Source organism: Acinonyx jubatus, chromosome D1 (assembly GCF_027475565.1).
Source record: "Acinonyx jubatus isolate Ajub_Pintada_27869175 chromosome D1, VMU_Ajub_asm_v1.0, whole genome shotgun sequence".
NCBI classification, from domain to species: Eukaryota; Metazoa; Chordata; class Mammalia; order Carnivora; family Felidae; genus Acinonyx; species Acinonyx jubatus.
Window position 1 is genome coordinate 4545382 of NC_069390.1, and position 21060 is coordinate 4566441.

The window sequence follows — 21060 nt, forward strand, 5'->3', positions numbered from 1 at the left end:
CGCGGTCAGGAGGCCCCGCCCATTACACACCTTGTCTGCTTATTAAAGCCCAAGCGAGGCACAAGAGGAGATTTCTAGAAACAACGAATCAGGCTTTATTTTTGCCGCAGTTATCTTTAATACAGGTACTGTATTATAGACATCTGTTAGGCTCGCGATTCGGTACGGCCAATACACAGAAGTTAGAGACTACACGAGAGCGGACTCGCTCCTGGCCCTCGGGCTGGCGCCCCCAGCACGCTTGCCTCTTTCCACCCTTGTGTCCTCCCTGCCACGTCAAACGAGCTAACAGAACGCCACTCCAGAGAAAAACCTCGAGTCGCTCTTTCATCGGCAGTAGGTGGGACGAAACGGTGTGTTACCTTGGGGTGCGGTGGAGAAGCCAACCGCGCGGAGGCGGCCGAGCCCTGTCGGCGGCTGGCGGGACCATCGCGGACCGTCCGTCGGCCGTCCCCGGGAGTCCGCGTCCTTGAGACAAGTGGAAGGAGCCTGTCCTCTGGCGGTGCTGGGTTCCGGAGGAGAACGCACGAGGACAGTCTCTTCGGAGAGGAGCTCACGGCAGCAAGGGTTCCTGAGGAGGTGCGCCAAGGCCAGGTACAGCACCCCCGCCATCCGTCCCGGGCGCGCTGCCGACCCCACGGTCCCGGAGCGCTGGGTCGGCCTCGGTAAGCCTCACACAGAGTTTTGACACCATTTACAATGGAAAAGTAAATAAGAAATAAGGCATTCAACATTTGATTCTTTTTTATTTCCATATGCAATGTAATGTTTAGGCACGCTGCTTGGGATGCTAGTTCTAAAAAAATCGTTGGCCATTATTCAGAATATCCTTTTGGTTTTAAATACTGGTCAGGAAAAACAAATGATGTAAAAATACGTGAATAATTTTCTATTACAGAAATGAAAAACTGATCTGCGTCTAAAAGTGCAAGAGGTGAAGTAACTGAACCCTTTCCCCAGACGATACGGCAATATACAATATATTGCTTCAGCTGTTTGAGAAGGCTGTGATGTATCTTTATATTGACATAGAAAATTATAAATTACACTGAATTAGTATCCATAATCACTATATATATACACAAACCAGTCCTAAAAAAAAAAATACACTGGTTTAGAATTTACGAGTGAAAACCTCACAAGGTACAGGAAAACAATCACCATGCTTAGGTGCCAGGTTTTGATTTCTGGTTTTAGAATACCAGCCTGTGAAATGGACGCGCTCTAACCCATCAGCAGCACGAGCATTCTCCAACTGACCTGCCTCGCAGGATGTAGGTTCGTTAAATACGCAAACTGCTCGGAAATGTTCACTGGTGATGCTTGTTAACAAGGTAAATTTTGGTGAATGGGTTAAAAGGCGGAGGAACTACTAAAACAAAACAAAAAACAGAAACAAAAACGAAAAACGAAATAACTCAAACCACAAGCCAGGTACACTCCAAACAGTCTAGTGTCTCACCTGTAGGAATAACCATTTCAAGCAAACGAGACTTTAACAGAACATATGGCTTTCCAATAACATCGATTTATCAACTAAGCTGTAGCAATAAATACTTAATCTCTACCCATAGACTTACATTTTTTGATCCGTTTAAAACAATACAGAAAACAGTTACCAATCGAAAGCTGGTTATAAAAAGAACACCAAATATTTCTTATTCAAAATCACGTTTGTAAGTCAGACCAACCAAAATAACACTCAGAGGGCATTTCAACCCTACGACTCCTCGCCAGCCTGGAAGGGAAATGAATTCAGAATTTTGTACAAGGTGAAAAATGTACGAAAACTGCCTAATACTTTGGTCACACTAATAATTGTCAAATAGTTATGTTTCAAATACAATAGATCTGTGTATTCACTTTTATAAAACTATTCTTACAGCCATTTGAACTACAGTATTACTGCCATTATTACACGGGTGGCAAGATCGTATTTCACAGGCTACCCATTATTTAGAACAATACAATATAAACATACGCAAAAATTCTTGGTATTTGTCAATGTGCAATATTTTTACACTTCTGGATTTCTCTGTACAATGTCTTAGAATCTAGAATAGAAAGGTTGCTGGTCCTGATCCCTTGCAGAGCGAGTGCAGCAGTGGCGGCTGGGCGGGCTCCAGGTGAAGTCTCCAGGGGCCCCGAACGGTGGCGACGCGCAGCCCTCAGTCGGCAGCGGAGGTCACTCATCATACGGGGCCATTGACCGACGTGTCGCCTGGCGTGCTTGGCTGGTCAGTCCTGCGGGGGAAGAGACAGACATTTGAGGCACTCAAGGCGGAAACGTGAGACGGTTCGTGAAAAACTTCCGTTTAGCTCCCCGAGGGCGGGGATGTTTCCTTTCCCAAGTTTACCCAACGCCCAGCGCAAGGCCTGGCACTGGCGGGGAGGCGGGTATTTAATGGACTGCTTCACAGACACAAACCTCCAGGAAGCCTAACTGAACAGCTTCTAGCTTCCCCTCTGCGGTGCTGAACGGGCACCCAGGCAGGGCTGCGGCAGGGAGGGGCTCTGTGAAGCCGTCCCGCCTCAGCCTCCCAGGGGCACAGGTGTGGCCTAGCTCGGCCGCTTTCAGACTGTTGCTCCCGGACCCGTCATGAGCCCCTTGCTCATTCCTCCTTCCAAACACCTGTTTACGTGTTCCACGTAGGAGAACCCACATAAAATTTCACTTGAAAAACAGGATTCTCCTACCGAAAGAGGGGGGAAAAAGCTCGTAAACAGGCCAGCTCTGGAAAACAGGCGTGCACTTTCACAAACGTGCTTCTGCCGGGCAAGCGTGAGGCTGAGGCCGAGCGCACAGAAGAGGGGAGGCTGGACAACGTGGCGGCGGACACACAAACCCCACGTTCCTGCCAAAACGACGGGCCAAACGTGTCAGTCTTGGCCGTGTTTCCAGAACTTTGCAGCGCAGGCTCGGGAAAGGGGGCTAAGAGATGCCCGGGGAAGCACACAGGTGCCTCGGGACCGGCTTGCGGCTCACGAGCCCAAGGCTCCAGACACCTGCTAGTGGTGACAGAGAGCCCAGAAGCCGGCTCCGCGAGAGACACACGCTGCTCACATTCAAGGAGTCTCCGTGCCTCAGAGACACGATGGTACGGACCCTGCCGTCACGGCTCACAGGCTGCAGGGCCTCCAGCGCGTTTTCTAACCTCTCTCAGCTCAGCTTCTCCCTCTGGGAAAGGGGGGGGGGGGGGGGGCGGCGGGGCAAGTGCCCCGGAGGTGGGGGAGACAGGATGCGTGCAAAGTGCCTGGCGCGCTGGCCAGCACAGGAGTCGCACGTGCTTGACGGACAGGAGTTACCGATTAAATCCCGTGGCGGTGCGCCCCTGTCACCCCAAGGGAGCATCACGCCCAGCTGTGACGGGAACCGTGTGGGGAACAGGGCACACGGAGAGTCCCGACGGCTCTCTTTACCTCCAACGCTGCCACACATCACTCAGGGCACAGATGTGACGCGTCGGACGACTTACCTTCTCCCTGCCATCACGGCAGCTCAACGCCACCTTCTCAGCGGCCTTCCTCCACCGCCCCATCTAAGCAGGACTCCTGATCTCATCCAGCTTTCCCGATTCTTCAGCGGCACCTCTTTCTACACGTCCCTATGTCACCCGGGCGCCTGTCAACCTACTGCTTCACCCTCAGGCCTAGACCAATGGCTGCCACACTCACGTGTGTTGGATGGAGGAAGGACAAACAGATGAGTGCACGGGCACAAGGGACGCCCTGGTCTTCTTCCGCCAGCCCTCCCCAGTGCCCCTCTCCCCACCTCCCCCCGCCCCGCCCCACCCCGCCACCCGAGTCCGGCAGACGGACAGGCAGGGCTCTTCGCACCAGGTGTTTCTAGGTGGGTTCCCCGGAGGCAGATAATCTGCGCTCCAGAGATCCAAGGAAATGACCCCAGAGCCTCCTGTAACACTTGTGCCCGAGAAACCAAGAGGCTCCCGAAGCGACTAGTCTGAATGGGAGCAGACCTGGACGACCCGGCCTTCGAAGCAGTTCTCGTAGAAGGGAATGTGTAAGTAGCAGGAGGGAGGGGACATAACTGGCGAGGGGTAAGATCCTACAAAATACCTTGAAAAGACCTAACCCGGAAACCCCAGGCAAAACAGGTGACCTGCCCAGACGCTTGCACAGCCGGGGCTGGGTCCCTCGGGGCTGGAGAGTCACTCTGCCTCCTCCCACGGCCCGCACGAGAGCCAACATGCTCAAAGAGTTCTTGTAACTCATCTGTTTTATACGCCCCAAAGGCTTTTTTTAATCATAAAAGCAAACCCTCGTGCTGTCATTCGCAGGAGAGAAACCAAAGCAGGGTGGTTTGCTACGCTACAGGTCTGCCGACCAGTGAACAGAGCGCGCCCCCTGCTGGCCCCCGCTGGTCCCACTACCCCGAAAATGACGAAGACTTGGGGGGTGGGGGTCTGGCGAGGGGGAAAGTACAACTTCTCTGAAATGGCTTTAAAGGTTACTTTATTCCTTATGGAAGGAATGTACAAACTTAGATGTATATAACCAAAAAAGTTAACTCTGGGAAGTGCTGAGCAAAGTTCCTTGTGGTCCAAGGGCAAGTCCTCTTCTTGTGCGAGCTCTGGAGCAATCGGAGGCCGCCCTTGCTCTACCTGCGAGGCCGTGCGTACGGGCCGGGGCGCCGGCCCTCGGCGGCTGAGGCTTTGGCTTGGCCTATCCCTTCAGACCACTGGCTCAGTCTAAGCAAAAGGTGACTAGAAAGAAAACACCACATTCCAAATCACTCAGCTCTGGCTTAAGCAAGACAACTATTTTGCAAAAACAAAAACCGTACAGGGAATCATCTAAGAGTTAAGAATATTTAGCTACGTTTATAAAAGGGCCTCCCGGAAGGCTCTCCCCATGTGTCACATATGCGTGATCGTGGGAAAAGGGGCACCAGGTGCTGCCCGTGGCTGGTGGACCCAATGAGAACTTTGGCTGCCATAGCCTAGGGACCCCAAACCCAGAAGGGCTCAATATCAGCCTCAACTTAACATGTCCTCAAAAAAAAAAAAGTGTAAGGGGGAAGGTATGCCAGCATCCAAGACCTTTCCATTCCCAGTAACGTTTTAAAGAGCCAGTGATGTTACTGAATCTCCAAAAACCAGTCAGCTTTTTAGCTTTTGGAGTAAGGAGGTAAGCTGATCTAAGACCTTGACTCAGGCACCCTGCCTAGATGTGGCCTGAGAAAATGTCACCGTGCTAAGTCACTGAATGCCTGAGGACACCTGTAAGGACCCCTCCTGTGTCCCCAGCCCTGGATGCCAACCTTCCTCCCAGCTCCCAGGAGACAAGAGCCACAGCCAGAGCAGGGCCTGGGCAGGTCCCAGGAAGCGGGGAGTTACCTCTGCTCTGGGCTACTGCTGGGGGGCCGGGGACCCGCAGACTTCGCCTCTGCTGTCTCAGGGCTCTCCTCCACATCTTTACAAGCAGCATCTTGAGAGGTAGACAGTTTTCCTTCCTCGCTGCAGTAAAGAGGATGACAGACAGCATTAGATGCCCGGGCTGCCAGCTCGGGGGGAGGATGCAGGTACATGCAATGACCCTGGAAGTCACGGCTGCCACGGAGTAGAGCCCTGGGGTTGAGCATGCTCGGGGGAGGGGCCACAGGGACCACAGACGGTGACTGGGAAATCACGGACGGAAAGGACCACACACAGGAGGGAACCGGAGGAAGGATGACGTAATGCGGCTGGTGTCGGATCGAGAACGGCCCGTGTTACCATACGTACCGATAGGATTTCAACACTCTGAGGCCCAGTGTGCAAAACAGAAAAAGAAACGTACAAGAGTTTCAGAATACTCCTATAAATGAGGAATGTGGGGGGGGGATGTGTCCACGACTGCACATAAGCAGAACTGCAGACTCGGTGGAGGTGTCAAATGAACCTGTTTGAAGGAATGAGTCTTTAGTTACGGCACTTTGCTTTCGGGGCCCAGCCCAGCATCACACGGTCGGCCGGAGAGACCCCGGTCGGCTTGCTGCCCCCGTCACGTGAGCCGGGGACCGGGGGCCTGCAGTGGGATGGAGCTCCTCGAGGAGCACCGCGAAGGCAGAGAGGCGAGAAGGGTGGCCACGACAGGCGAAAGCGGCTCCGAAGGGGTCACGGGGCTTGGGCGGGCGAGATACTGGCAGGGTTCTCTACCCCTTCGGTGGCTTCTGGCGGAGGAAGGTAAGTAGCAAGTGCTGTGGCTCTCTGGGGGCTGGACAAGCAGACTGCGGCCTATCCTGTCCGGACTTCCCATTCTGACGCCATAATTTTGGCACCCACATAAGCTAAAGGGCAGCTGGCGGTTCCCTCCGGGAAGGGCCGGCATTCTGAGAGCTGAGTCCTGTCTTGCACTTGCTTACGAAAAACCCAATTTGGGATGATTTTCTTCGGTGGCTTTCGGGAGGGTAGAGGCAACCTATAAGGAGGAAATCGGCCTAAAGTCTAAAGAGTCACCCGACCCACCTGGTTGCTTACTCTTCTTTATCCGCACCCCCCCACCCCATCCTCACGAAAGCAACTATCCTGATGTGCTCACCGCGTGTTACTGCCGTTCTCGTAAAATGCAGTCATGGCCTGCGGCACGTGACTGGCGAGGAACGGGCCACCTCGCTGTACTGCTGTGGACTCATGCTGGGAAGATCACGTGTTCTGGCGATGGTGGCACAGTGCCCCGGTGCGTGCACCTCCCAATTCCACCTGGCTTCTCACAACGACCCGATGCCCAACTGTCCTCTGCCCCGGGCCTCTACGCACAGTGCTGCCGTCCTCGCCGCCGTGGCCTCCATGTGTCCACTTCTTCTGGGACTGCGTTTATCAGTTCTTCCCAACTCTCTCTAGATACGTGGGTTCAATTACTCGGGAATTATCTTAAACTTGATGTAGTTGATGAATGCCTTTTATGATGGGTCCTGGCTGCTTATTACTGATGCAGAGAAAGGCTACCGATTTTTTAAAAAATTTACTCTAGAGAAAGAGAGTGCGAGCAGGGGGGAGGGGTGAAGAGAGTGAGAGCCGAGAAAATCGTAAGCAGGCTCCATGCTCAGCATGGAGCCTGACACGTGGCTCGAACCCACGGACTGTGAGCTCACGACCTGAGCCGAAGTCGGATGCTTAACCGACTGAGCCACCCGGACGCCCCCGCTAGCTTCTAACTTTAAAGTTGTGTGCATATACGCTCACATGGAAAGTCCACGTCCCTTCTCGTGCCTGCTGTGTGTTTTGCAGCGACCTCCGAATGAGGCGGGAAGCGCCCCTTCCGATCCGAAAGGCTCAGCGGAGCGCAGAGGCCACAGCGGCAAGCGCGGATGCCGCTGCAGCACACAAGTTTTGACGGAAGTGTTTGTGACTTTCAGTTTTCCGTTTTGATTTTCCATTAGGATCCCTGTTTTGCTCCATGAATTTAAAAGTGCGGTTAATGTCCAAAATGTTTCTTAAGCTACCATTTCGCTACTGAATTCTCACGGCTGCACTTGTGTCTGGAGAAAGTGATGTGCATGCACGACACTGACCCTCTGGAGCCCATATGCGCGTCAATTTCTACCGTGACTACAGAAATGTCCATTTCCTATACTCCTCTATTTAGAACCCACTAGACTTAATCCACAGTCTTCTGAGCATCACAGAGAGAGAGAAAAAGGCACTTGGGGACCCCAAACTCTCCATGTCTTCGTTTAGATTTATTGGGCTCAACAGAGAAGCTGGGAAGAGGTCCGGCCAATGTCTGAACCCACATTGGAATCAAATTAAAGATGCTAACATTTGAGGTTTCCCCCCCGCCGTCCTCCCACAACCTGAAGCTGCCAGCGTGATCCAGCCCTGGTTACCTTTTGAAGACTGCGGTTTCTGTCTTGGCATCTACAGTGAGGCTGAGAGTTTCCTTCATGCCGCCGTTCATCACTGTCTCAGTTACCTTGTCTGAACTTTCTGTGTCCTCCTCTCCGTCAGAGCTGGCCTCCATGGCTACGCTGCCTGGAGCTGAAAGCAACACAGCTGATGGTCACACGGACCAAAACCAACAAGAACGGGGCCCCGCTTTCCGTGCAGACCCAGCCACCCGGTGTTCCAGCTACTGCTTGGAAAAGAAAGAGACTGTTTGCTGGCTGCCGCCTCGGCCAGTTCTTGACGGGCACGGGCTTCTGAAAACTGCCCACTAGGGAGACGTCCTGCAGGCCCTCTTCAGGACCACGGGCCCCCTCTGGCCTTCCCAGCTCAGCACCTACCCACACGCCCAACCTCTCCCAGCCGGCTTTCCCAGCTGGACGCTCCAGTTCACAGCAGAGAGCACTCTAGGCAGCCACATATATTCGCCCGCTTTAGCCCACAAGTACCGAGGAGCCAGTTTATTCAGGGTACTGTTCTCATTCTCTCTTTCAGTTGGGTCCTATTTTCAATTGGGTCCGACTGGGTCCTTTTTTCTTTTCCTAAGTTACTTTCCTGTGGTTCCTCGTGGATCATTTCTTTGTTCTGTAATAGGGAGCTATACGCTATATTGGTTATGAGCCTGGGCTCTGTGGTCAGACCTGCTGAATTCAAACCCCGGCCTTACCACTTACTAGCTAAAGAACCCTAGGGCAAGACTTTTCTTATATGTAAAATGGGGGTAACTAAACCCACGTGCAAAACTGCTGAGGGATAAAATGAGATCATCTATATAAACTATTTAAAAGCAGAACAAATAAATCCAGTATTAGTTACTAGTTTTATTACTTTTCCCACCCCTTGGTTCTTGGGCCCCACCCCCCGTGTCCTCACTTCTTGTTCTAAGGATCTACTTCTTTTTTCCTTCCACATACTAACTCCTCGCACCCCCCCTCCCACCAACCTCCTCCCAAGCCCTGTTCGCCAGGCTGAAAAGAGCTCAGGGCCTCTGCAAGGAACAGCGTGTACAGCTTGAATAATGTGACAATCCACTGGACCCATTTCAACTGTTCATAAAGGTGAGAAGGAAATGAACAGCCTTACGGCCTGAAACGTGCCTGGACACACACACGGGCTCCAGCAAAGCAAACTCCAAGTGACTAAAGAACTGGGCACCAGCTGGTCCTGAAAACACACGTGACTAATTCCGATCTCATTCACACTGGGTTCTGCAGGCTAACTGGGCTCTTCTTCTCTGGGCCTGTTTCCATTTCTGCACATTGACAGGACTGAGTAACTGACAACTCAGATCCCTTACGCCTTCTAGGATCAACGCGCTCGGCTCTGGAACGAACACATCGTTTCTCTTCAGCACTTGGCCCGTGGACGTCAGACCTACCATCCCGATTTCCTGACTCCTATCGGCCCTTGAGCCCAAACCTATTATGTGGACGGAAAAAACTAGATCTAGAACACTAAGCACAGAGTTAAAGCCCGAACAGCCCTGGCACGAGCGGCCGGTGGGCATGCAGGCTCGTGCCCTGTTCTCCGCACCCACCTTCCGGCTGCACTCCCAGGGCGGCAACACTGGGAGCCAGAGGGTCCATCGGTTCAGTGCTGGTTTCCATCTCCACTGGAGAATTACTCCTTAGAGAATCTTTAGTACTTTTAGAAAAGAGAAAAGTCAGTTCGTTAGCAGTGGGAAGCAGCCCTCAGTTACCATTATTCACAAAACCCTCTGAACATCCAGGCTTCGCTGGGGCGACACGGGCGGTCGGTTACAGACTCCGCCGACACAGAGGTCTAAGTGCAGACAAGTGCGCTGCCTGAAGGTCGACGAGCGTGGGCAGGGAAACATTCCGCCAAAGCAGCAGGACAGTAGCTCAGGGACTTCCCAGAGGTGCGCAGGGAAGGTTCAAAACGCACCAGTCCTGCATCCTCCGCGTGATCGCCAGGCCCGCAGGGCTGGGAAGGCAGGGGCTCGCCCTGTGTGGCACCAGCTGCACCCGTGGTGTCATTTTCACCAAAGTCCCTACTTTTACCTCGAGCCAAACCGCCTCAGGGCCTTGGGGATACTTCAAGAGGCGGTATGACTTGTGCACAGGGTTAAAGGCGAGCACGCTGCTTCAACAACATGCCAAGTAGCCCAGGGCACCTAACCTCCCGTCACACACGCGGCCAGAGGCGGAAAGGCGGCGGCCCGGTGCGGTGCGAGGGCAGAGCCAGTGAAATAACTTGCGACGCCCTGGGGACGTCTGCCCACAAATCTCCCTTTTACGTGTGAACGCGAACTTCCCGCTGGCACAACCGCCGCTGTAAAGCCGTGTGGGTTCAGCCAGCTCTGCGGTCTGCCGAGGGTGGCATACCCGCAGCTGCTAACAGCCTGTCCTCTGGTCTGCAGTTACCGCTACCCGTTAGAGCAGGGAAAGCCACAAAGTCTTTCAAATGGGGCGGTGGAGACTGTTTTTTTCCCCTCAGTAGACAAAGTAAAACCATGTTTAGCAAATCAAACTAGGCCTAATAAGGCCTGAAATCCATAGTTAATACTCAAATGCGGACAAAACTGTTCAGGAAAACTATGAAATGACAGGGTGCTGTCGTGAAGAACGCTACAAGTAACAAGAAGGACGGCCCTACCTTTCACGCCCCTGATTTCACGCCCCTAAGTATCAGACTAACTACAAGCGACATACAAGTTGACGTTATCTTTCACCTGAAGACACATTTTGCACCATTAGGCAGCGCTCTGCACAGAGGCACCTGTCAGGAGTCCCTGGGCTCCACCTTGCTCCCATTCTCCTCAACCCTGTTTCCCGATAGCTCGGTGGGGCCAGACGGGCGCCTGCAGACGGCATCTCTGTCGGCGCCCTGCTACGTAACCTCCTGGGGCCACACCTTCCCAGGCAACTGCCTTTCCCAGCTCATCCTGGATGAGAGGAAGGAGGATGAGGCTGGTCTCCTTGTAACTCGTTGCCGTCTCCACCACACCAGTTCGTAACCTTGTGTCAGGCATGACCTTCACAAACGGTGTCAGCAGCTGGCACGCCACCCCCAGTTCTCCAGGGGAAAGGTTTAGGGAGCTGGCACACGGGCACTCACCTCAGGGAAGACGTGAACTCCGAGAAAGAAGCCCAGCCCGTCTCCTTAGTTGGCATTGGCTCCTCTGTGCTCCAGACATCAGACCCTACAGAATCTAAAGGAGCACCGTGGGTCGTCTCCATGGGGACATCAAAGTTGGCTGACCAGTTGGGTGCTGAAAAGAGGGGAGGAATTTCATTTTGAGAATAGTTCAGTAGTTTAACGGAATACAAGATGTCTCAAAAAAGACGCGCAACGATAATATGGACCAGAGTGGTGGGGACGGGACAATCCCGCGGAGGGCGATTCTTACTTCTTATTTCAACTCTTATTTCTAAGATTGCTTTTCCCCATAGAAATACCACACAAGGCCACTTCTGTCCCAGTTAGGAACGGAAGGACGCCGGATTTGAGGTTGGGGTTGGGAACAGCTACCATGACTTCCGGTGCTCTGTTGAACCCTCAGATGCGAGGCCTTCTGGCCAAGCGTCTGCAATTTCATACTGCGGGAGCATTTGCTGTACCCTGGGGGTTGCAGCGTTCTAGAAGTTTGCTGTGGCCGAAACAAGAAAGAAGGTATATGCAGATATCTACGGAAATCACGATTCCATGAAAGATTTTGAGGAGATGAAGGTGGCTGGTATCTTTCAGAGTGCAAAGCGATGTTGGAATGTGAAGAGTCTCTTTGGGCTGGCTTCCATGGAAGTCTGTCACTGACCTGTGTTCCCGAACTTGGAAACACGAACACTGGGGTATGAAGTAGCTTCTCTTGATAAACGAACAACTAACAACTACCGTGGGAAGAAAAAAAAAACAAAACAAAAACACACAAGGACATAAAGCTACATCTAAAAGAAGATGCTAATTTCTTACTTCTGACAAATGTACCAAGACTATAGTAACATTGGGAGGATGACGGTGCACAGCCACTCCCTGCACAATCTCTGCAGCTTTGCCGTAAATCCAAAGTGATTCCAAAACAAAGTTAAAAAACGAAAGCAGCAGTATCAGTATGCTGGCCATTCCGCTGCCACAAATTGGAGACTTTCAATGCTTCCCAAGTCAGGTGTGGCCCCACTTCACACTTCTAACAGCCTCCCCACACGCAGTGCCCTGTCGTCAGCACACACAGAAGGCACAGCGCACCCCCAAGCCCTTGGAATCCGAGTCTTTCTGTGTGCTACAGATCTGTCCGGCTGGGGACTCCTGGGGAGCCTCAGGGTGGGCTGGTTGCCAGGGGAACCAGCCGGGGGTCAGAGGGCTGCAACTTCCAGCCCCCACCCCACAGCCCAGCCTCCTAGGAATGGAGCAAATCACGAAGGGCCGGTGACTTAATCAACACGCGGCCCCAAAGAAGGGTCCATAAACACTCAGACTTGGGTTCAGAGCCTCGGGGCTGGTGCACAGAAGGCGGTACCTGCCACACTCGAGGGGAACAGAAGATTCTGTGCTTCGGACCCTTCCCGACCACGTCCTGACCTCTCTCTTCACCTGGCTGCTCGTGTTTATATCCTTTAACCCATCCTCCCTGTGCTGCCCACCAGCAGTCCGCACCCAACCTGCAGGTCTGTTTCGACGCCGCCTCCTCAGAGATGTGTCCCCTGGGGCGACACGAGGTCTCTGTGTCTTTGCTCTCATTGCACACCACGCTTTAGGCTACACAGAAGTGACCTTCCCAGATGAGCTCCCCAGAGTCTACGGCAGTCTCCCCATTTCCTCAGGAGACCGAGCTCCGGGACGCGGACTGTGTGCTGTCCCGTACCCGGGCACACAGTTGGAACCTGATAAAGGCGTGTGGATTCTAACTGAGCTATAGACAGAAAAGCCCACTGCTTCCTCCTGAAGATGGTGAGCTGGGAAAGCAAGGAGAGGAGAGACCAACCCTCTCTCGCTCGCTGGGTCTGCGCCGTGGGGGTGTGCTGGCTACCGCTAAGGTCCCCGGCGCTGGGGTGCTGCGGTCCCCCCGAAGCCCAGAGCTGGGGTTCGGCCTCCAGAACTGAGTACACAGAGGCCTTCCTGGGGAACAGGGGCACTGTCAGCCCCGAGGAAAGCCCCAGTGTCAATCCATATGGCTCTCTCACGTAAAGATTAACCTGAACTTTCAGAAGTCAACGGTATTTTTGTATAGGCCAGCTAACGCAAGTCTTCTTTGCAAGTAGGACATAGATAAGCACCAAGGCGGGACAAGTTCAAGGGTCACAGGCTTCATAAATAAACCAAAGGACCCATTTCCAATCATTTCAGCTTTAAGGTGTCCCCTTCAGGATCGTCCCTGCTGATCCCACAAACACAGCACTTCCTCATCTCTTCATAATCTACGTGGTCTCCCTTCCTGCCAGGCACCCAGAGGCTGGAGCTCCCAGTGTGCTGTGCCCTCCAGCCAGACCCACACAGAGGGCATCCATACCGCAGGAGACGCCCCATCCTCAGAGGGACAGCCAGCTCCTTCCCTCAGCCCCCATCCTTGACACTTAAACCTCCTAGCGGACTCAGAGGACGCACTTTCAACCTAACTCCCATCCTGTAGGCCAGGGCGCCTAGTTTTAAAATACACCGGTTTTCAACACACAGAGACGAATACAGAAGGAAGACGACTTACGTTCATTCAAGTCTACCTCCATTTTATCCTCCGTACTGGCACCACTGGGCTCAAACAAGTCTTGTTTCGCTCCGTCTTCTTCTTCGGAGTCTGTACTTTCTTCACTGTCTGTACTCCCCGAGCTGGGGGGGGGGGGGGGGGAGGAGGAAAGACTAAAATATTTAATGATGCCTATCAGTCACCAGCTAAATCCAGAAAATTCTGAAGGTCATCCAATAAGAAAAAATCACATGCACTTTTTCTGGATCATTCTTGCCTTCGTGAACATGCTGCCTAACCCTGCTCTCAGCTGTCCCGCTGGCCCCTGTGCATCAACACGTGGGTGGCTTCTAACAGGATGCAAATGCCGCTCACCGTGGCACTGCCGTCACGGCCAAGGTGTTGAGCTGCTGTTCACATGCCGACCTACCTACTACCCACGTATCATTCCTCGAGGGTGTTTTCCCACCTTCAGCAGTTTAAAAACCAGGCTGTCATTACCATAGGGCCCCAAGAATCCTTTACATGCCCCGCACAGACGCCCCACGTCAGACATGTGACTTGCAGGTATCCTCCCGAATCCACGCACCATCGCTTCCTGTTACTAGTGCGGTCACAAGAGTAGAAGCGCTTAATTTTGACGCACTTGAGCTTATGACAATTTCCTTTCGTGCAGGTGCTTTTGGTGTCGGACCTCAGAAATCTTGCCCTAACCCAAGGTCACAAGGATTTTCTGTAGAAGTTTTACAGCCTGATGTGTCACATTCAGGTTTAAGATCCACTCCGAGTCCACGTGTACATATGGTAAGAGGCACAGACAGATGTTCACCCATTCCAGAACTGTTTGTTCAACAGACTATCCTTTCTCCACCGAACTGCCCTTGCACCTCCGTCAAAAGTCAGCTGTCACCGTATCTAATAATTTATACTCTATTCCGTCCCCCGATCTACTCCGTCTTAATGGCCACTGTCGCGGTTACTGTGTTCTGAAATCAGGTGCTGCCGGTGCTCCAATTCGGTGTTATGAAGGTTGTTTTGCATTTCTTTACGAATTTAAGTGCCAGCTTGTCGACAGTTACCAAAAAGCCTATTATCATTTTACTTGAGATTGCACTGACTCTAGATCAATCTGGGGAGAAATGGCATGTGAACAATACTGAGTTCCAAATCATAAACATCTATCAATTCTGGATTTCTCTCAGCTGTCTTGTGATTTTCAGTGTCCAAGCCTTGCACATCTTGTCAGTTACCCTTATATATTCAATATTCTGATGCTACTATCAATAGGACTGTTTAGTGACCTCAATTCCAACTGTCTGCTGCGGTACAGAGAAGTACGATTATACTGATCGATCATGCCAAACCCACTTGTGCTGTGCGATCATGCCAAACCCACTGAACTGTTCTGGTAGCCTTTTCGTAGATTCCAACAAATTTTTCTACACTGACAGTGACTGCTGTCTGTGAATAAAGATAATTTTACCCTTTCCTTTCCAATCTAGACGGCTTTTATTTCCTTTTCTTGACCAACTGCACTGGCTAGAAGCCTCAGCAACAATAGCGAAAAGCCATGGTAAGAGGAGACCTCTTTTGTCTGGTTCCTGGTCTTAGGGGGACACTGTTCACTTTTTACCACTTTTTAACCTACCAAGCCGTAGGTTTACTGTAGAAGCTTTAAGCAGGTTAAGGAAATTCTACCTCCAGTTTGCTAAGAATTCTTATCAGGTATAAACGTTCGGTTCAGCCACACGCTTACCGATTGATTTTCAAATATTAAACCAACTCTGTAATTCTGGAATAGACTTTATTTGGTCATGATGTATTATTGTTGCCTTTATTGACTGAAACCTTGAAAGGCATTTCTGCATCCACGTTAACGAGAATAACGCAGTCACATTTCTTGTCATGACATGTGATGTCAGCTCTGGTGTCACGTCACACTGATGTGGCCTCTTAGAAATGACATGAGCACTAGATTCTCCTTTTCAATTTTCTAGAAGCTTTTGTATAAACCTGGTGTCATTCCTGAAACGTCTGGTAGAATCCACCAGAGAAGCCACCTGGGCCCAGAGTTTTTTGTGTTTTATGTAGGAAGTTTTAAACTAAAAATTCAACTTTCATAGATACAGGACTATTCCACTTATCTTTCTTGGGGGGCAGGAAAGCTTTGGTAGTCTGGGTCTTTAAAGATCGTCTGCCTCAGGGTCAGATTTATCGGCACAGTCAGTCACGGCATGCCCTTAGTACGTTGTGGTGTCACTGCTGTCGTTCCTGGTGGTAGTACCGTGTATCCCCTGCTTCTCTTGACTGCTCTGTCTGGAGGGGCACCAACTCCTCAAGCTTCTCAGAGGATGACTTTAAGTCGCAATGATTTCGTCTACTGTCTTTCTGTTTCCTAAGGTGGAAGCCAAGGTCATGGCCTGGAGAGGTCTCTACTTGTGCATAAAAACAGCACTAGGACAGTCTGGTCACTCCCCCTTTGACTTCCTCATTAACCCACTTGTTATTTAGTTTCCATGTATTTAGGGATTTTCCAGAGATCTTTCTGTGACTGACTTCTAACTGAATTCCACCGGAGTCAGAGAACATGCTTTTGCAGGACTTGAAATCTTAGGAACTTACTGAGACTTGCTTTATGGCCTGAATAGGATTTCTCTTGGCATAAATATCTCACATGCACCGGACAGTAGGGCCTCTGGTGCTGCTGCTGCCTGAAGTGCCTTGCACATGTCCGGCGGGGCCGTGCTGACGGTGGTCCGCGTCTCTGATTTCTGCCTGTGGTCAACTACTGACAGAGGAGTGTAGACGCGTGTGATGGTAACCACAGTTTGTCTGCCTCTCTTTGCCGCTTCACCAGTTTCTGCCCCACATATTCTGAAGCTCTGTTAACAGGTGTGTAGGCATTTAGAATCGTTACGATCTCCTGAAGATCTGACCCCTTATGACCTTTTCTTTATGCTTTTCCTCTGAAATCCGCTTTACTATTAAATATGTAGGGGCGCCTGGGTGGCTCAGTCGGTTAGGCGTCCGACTTCAGCTCAGGTCACGATCTCGAAGTCCGCGAGTTCGAGCCCCGTGTCGGGCCCTGTGCTGGCAGCTCAGAGCCTGGAGCCTGCTTTGGATTCTGTGTCTCCCTCTCCCTCTGCCCCGCCCCTGCTCATGCTCCATCTCTCTCTTAAAAATGAATAAATGTTAAAAAAAATTTTTTTTTTTTAAATATGCAGACCCTCTTTTTTTCCAGCCTGTTTGTGTCTTTATATTTCTTTCTCAGATGCAGCATATGTTAGACCTTATTTTTTTATCCGATCTGAAATCCCTTCATTTTAACTAGGGTTATGAGATCATATGTTTAATAGCATTTAACGAATCCTGATACGGTTGCCTACGTTTAATATTATCACACTGTTATTAGTTTTCTGTGGGTCTCAGTTGCCTTTATTGTTTTGTTCTCTTTTTAGGTATTTTTTATGATTTAATTTCCTTTGTTGGCTTATTAACTATAACTCTGTTTTTATTGCTTAGTGGCTGCTTCAGGGTTTACAATATATAACCATAACTTACCCGTCTACCCTCAAGTGCTACCATAGCCCAAAACTAGAAACCCAGATGTCCATTATCAGGCACATGGATAAACACAGCCACCCATTCGGTGGGTAGTACGTCCATTTAATGGAACACTTCTCAACCGTAAAACAGAATGAGCTGTTGACGCATCACCCAACATGAATGACTCTCACAATAGTTATGCCGAGTGGAAGAAGCAACATAAATTATATAATGTGCAATGTGACGTACACAAAACTCTAGAAACACAAATTATTCTAAAGGAACAAAAAGCAGATGGGGGAAGGCAATAGAAAAGGGCAGGAGGAAACTTCTGCGGGTGATGGATAAGTTCATGATCTTGATTGAGATGACGGTGTCATGGATGTATTCCTGTGTCCAAACTTGGTACACCGTATGATTTAAATAGACAAGTTTTCTGTACGTCGATGACACCTCAACAGAGCTGTTAAATAATAAAAAGTTGCCTTTTCTCATCATCCTGTGCTCCCTCTGGGTATCAACTGTCCTGTCCTCTAGGATGCTACCTTCACCGCCATACTCGATTCTCTACGCTCTCTACAGAGGGTGCCCCGCTGGGGTGCGACTGCTCCAAGGTGTGAGGACCGTCTGCCATCACAAGGTGAACAGCAGTAGGCAATGGCCATTCAGTGAATTCACTCAACACGAGGCCCAGAATTTCATAGTGAGATGGTGACAGACAAGTTTGGGGCTTTATCTTAAAAACAAAACAAACAAACACAAACAAACAAAATCACCGTGAAGATCTCTGTCTTTGCTTCCTGGTCCTGGAGCTGCAGCTACCTGGTCATTACAAAGTAACAAGGCAACACGCAGACGGTGACAGAGTGGGCATGAGGAAAGCCGCCAGGTTTAATGACCTTACACAGCTGTGGATCACGAGACAAATACACCGTCGCTGTGTTTAAGCGACAGGTGGGTCTTCTGTAACCCGAAGCAGTGCGCTTCCTTAGAGACACGACAGCTGCCGGTGCGCGCGGAGAAAGCGCAGGGATGCTGGTGCCCTCTACCCAGCAAGAGGAAGAAATGGGGGCCGCAGGGGTGGGAGGGGTTGTACTTTTCACCGTACGTTCTGTTTTCTTCGAATTGTCTGCCAGGTGGACACATTACCTCTTAAAAATACATGAAAGAAACAGGAGAGTTCCGCTGCTATTCCCCCGACTACGAGGATGCTGGCGATGGCTACTCGGATAACAAGAACTCCGTGTTCTCGTGCCGGAGCGACAAACAAATTAGACAGGAAAAAACCCAACTGGACTGACCCCAAAGGGCCCCCGCTGGCAGGAGCCCATCTCCCCAAGCTAGACTAACTTGTAGAGACAGCTTTTCCCGCCCCTGGGGAAACCTTCAGTCTTTCGGAGGCAACCATACAGAACTCCGCTTCCGCGGACGTTAGTGGTGAGGGGGCATCGACCCCGAGCGCCGTTCGCTACGTTCCTCGGCACTGCCTCCCGTTCAGAAGAGGCCGCGCCACGACGCTTCTCGAACTACGTCTAAACGCTCCCTGCATTTTCCCGTTCATCACCTTGACTCGTCCGCACTCCTGTCACACGGGACACGGGCAGACTGGCGCCACCTCGCGTCAGCTGACAAGGGCATTTCTGACCACGACAGAAGCACCGGTCTCTAGGTCCCATACGTGCATCCGCCGAGGATCCGACGTGCGTCTCCCAACCACCCCCGGCTCTCCGCCTGGGGACCACGGCCACCGTAACAAACCCCTCACCTGGACCGTCTCTGGGATTCCGGAGCGAACGCGATGTGCTTTTCCTCCCAGATGTCTTCCTCATCGGAGCCGCCATCGTCAAACTGCTGGATTCTTTCCTTACAACATGCTTCAAACAAGGCAATATTTCCCTAAATAGAAGTGAGAGAGTGAAAAATAACAAAACAAACTTGAAAATCAAGTTATTTTCTCCACCAAGTTACCAACGCAAACTTCCTTTAAAACACAGTGTCTGTCACGCACACCAAGACGAAACGTTAACAGCACGCAACGCCAGCTTTTGCGGAACCACAGAAAGCTCCCCCTCCAAAGACTCGATTCAAAACTGGCCCCCACAGAAGCCTACACGGTCTCCCCGGACTCCCCTCACCCGGAGAAGCACCGCGTTCCCTCCAAGAGCCTCCCTGCCCCCCGCCCCCCCCCCCCCCCCCCCCCCGAGATGCAGTCCCAGATCCGCCCTGACAACAAAGCAACCCGCGTTTCCTCCGCTTTTACCAGCTAAGCGGCAGTGACGGTAACAGCAACAGCCCAGTCAGGACCTTCTACCTCATCACATCAGCCAATAAGCCAGCGGTCCCTCGTGTCAATCAACAGAAAAATCAGGACCGTGCCCACTCAAATGACACCAATCCCGCATCATTTGCCGACAGGGCCAACTTGGTGTCTGAGCCCTGCCTGGGGATGACAAGCTGGCCCTGATCTAGCCCAAGTTTCTCTCCCGGTGACATACATCTGGAATAAAAGGCATCTGGCTCGAGTCAAAATGCACTCTCTGGAGTCTAGCCTGCAATCGATCACAAGTGACCCGGTTTTAGCAGCCCCGCCACATCTTAAACCAGGGTTGCAAGCTCACATCCCCACAGGAACCACGCAGGTGACACGGGTGGGTGAAGTGATACCAGCCTAAGATGAAGGGTCCTGGGGCGCGGAAGGTCCCAGCGCACGCGGCATCCACGCCCAGGCTGGGACAAACCCCAGGCCCCACTGTCCACCTCTCGTATACCGTGTTGCTAAGGAGAAGAAACATTTAATACTTACGCTTTCATTTGTATTCAGAGTAAAGTTGATGTCTGACACCCGATCGAAAGAAACACTGTAAACAAAATGTACGTACAGGAGTAGTTAATTGCCTACGGACGGACAGAAACATTATTTACAACGTCTTCCACATTTAAAACAGTTACCCTAACCATGAAAATCTCCACAGGTAAAACTAAAGCAAAAACCTACTTGCATTAAATGATGCCTCTTCCCTCGGTATGAAGAAGGGATGGAAAGGCAGGGATGGATGCCTTGTAAGACAGAATGAACCCACCCTCGAAGCCTTTCCATAAAAGATCTTTAACATCCACGGCAACAACCATGGTTCCACGGGCCATACTTACACAACCAAGAAAAAGGTTATTTGGAAAGAAGAAAACAGTCAAAACAGGTACCCAAAAAAAGTACCCAAGGGCTGTCAGCTCTCACACACTCATCTTTCTCCCGGGATGGCCAAATTCATACACAGAATAGACACCCCCCAAATCCTAACATATGGCATGATCGGCAGGAAGGTAGGGGTGAAAGAACTCATAGCCTGTGAAACATAATTTCTTGAGGAAGTAAGATTCTTATTGTTTTGGAGAAAGAGGGTGAGCAGGGGAGGGGCAGAGGGGCGGAATCTTAAGCAGGCTCGTGGCCAGCTTGGAGCCCAAGGCGGGGCTCCATCTCGGGACTGTGAAATCATCATCTGGGCTGAAATTAAGAGTCGGACCCTTAACCGACTGAGCCACCCAGGTGCCCTAAAGTCAGTATAATTCTTAACAGATCTGTTCTAATCAATCATTACTCCAAGCACCCAATATACATTTTAAAGGGACTGGATTCCTAACAGGTAACATTAGTGAGAGCGGAGACGGGCAAGCGCCGAGATGCCGCGCGGGGAGCCCGTGGGCTCTGGTGCGAGCGCTTCTGCAGTACAGACACAACCACCACGGGGGCAGTCCTTGCTCATGTTGCATCCAAATGAGCTGACGCTTGGGGCAGCTGGCAGCCTTGAACTCTTGCTCTGTTTACAGGGAAGCCTCCGTCCGCTGCGCTAACACAGCGTGCTGTATGGTACAGCTGGACCGTGCCGGGGGCCTTCAGCTTCTCACATGCCACAAACTGCAGCTCGGGACAGGAGACGGCTCTGCCGGCTGCGTCACTGAACCACGAGCACCTAACTGCTAGTGACGAGCCACCCGGAC

The 21060-nt window shown here is 51.4% G+C and overlaps 1 protein-coding gene across 31 annotated transcripts in view; it reads right to left on the bottom strand.

Annotated features, from left to right (window-relative positions):
* Positions 1 to 726: 726 nt before the first annotated feature.
* PPP6R3 (protein phosphatase 6 regulatory subunit 3) overlaps positions 727 to 21060 on the bottom strand; it is a 135793-nt gene continuing 115459 nt past the window's right edge. For 17 of the 31 annotated variants that reach the window (XM_027045550.2, XM_053202820.1, XM_053202819.1 and 14 more), the window contains 9 exons: positions 19868 to 19922; positions 18830 to 18960; positions 13540 to 13661; positions 10962 to 11115; positions 9421 to 9527; positions 7829 to 7979; positions 5745 to 5762; positions 5358 to 5477; positions 4457 to 4724 (listed from right to left, as the gene is read on the bottom strand). In XM_027045550.2, the coding sequence (XP_026901351.1) occupies positions 4619 to 4724; positions 5358 to 5477; positions 5745 to 5762; positions 7829 to 7979; positions 9421 to 9527; positions 10962 to 11115; positions 13540 to 13661; positions 18830 to 18960; positions 19868 to 19922 (964 nt within the window). In that variant the 3' untranslated portion in view covers positions 4457 to 4618. Of the gene's footprint in view, positions 2245 to 4456; positions 4725 to 5357; positions 5478 to 5744; positions 5763 to 7828; positions 7980 to 9420; positions 9528 to 10961; positions 11116 to 13539; positions 13662 to 18829; positions 18961 to 19867; positions 19923 to 21060 lie in introns of those variants that run through there. The other 14 variants (XM_027045546.2, XM_027045545.2, XM_027045543.2 and 11 more) reach the window with 3 other exon arrangements.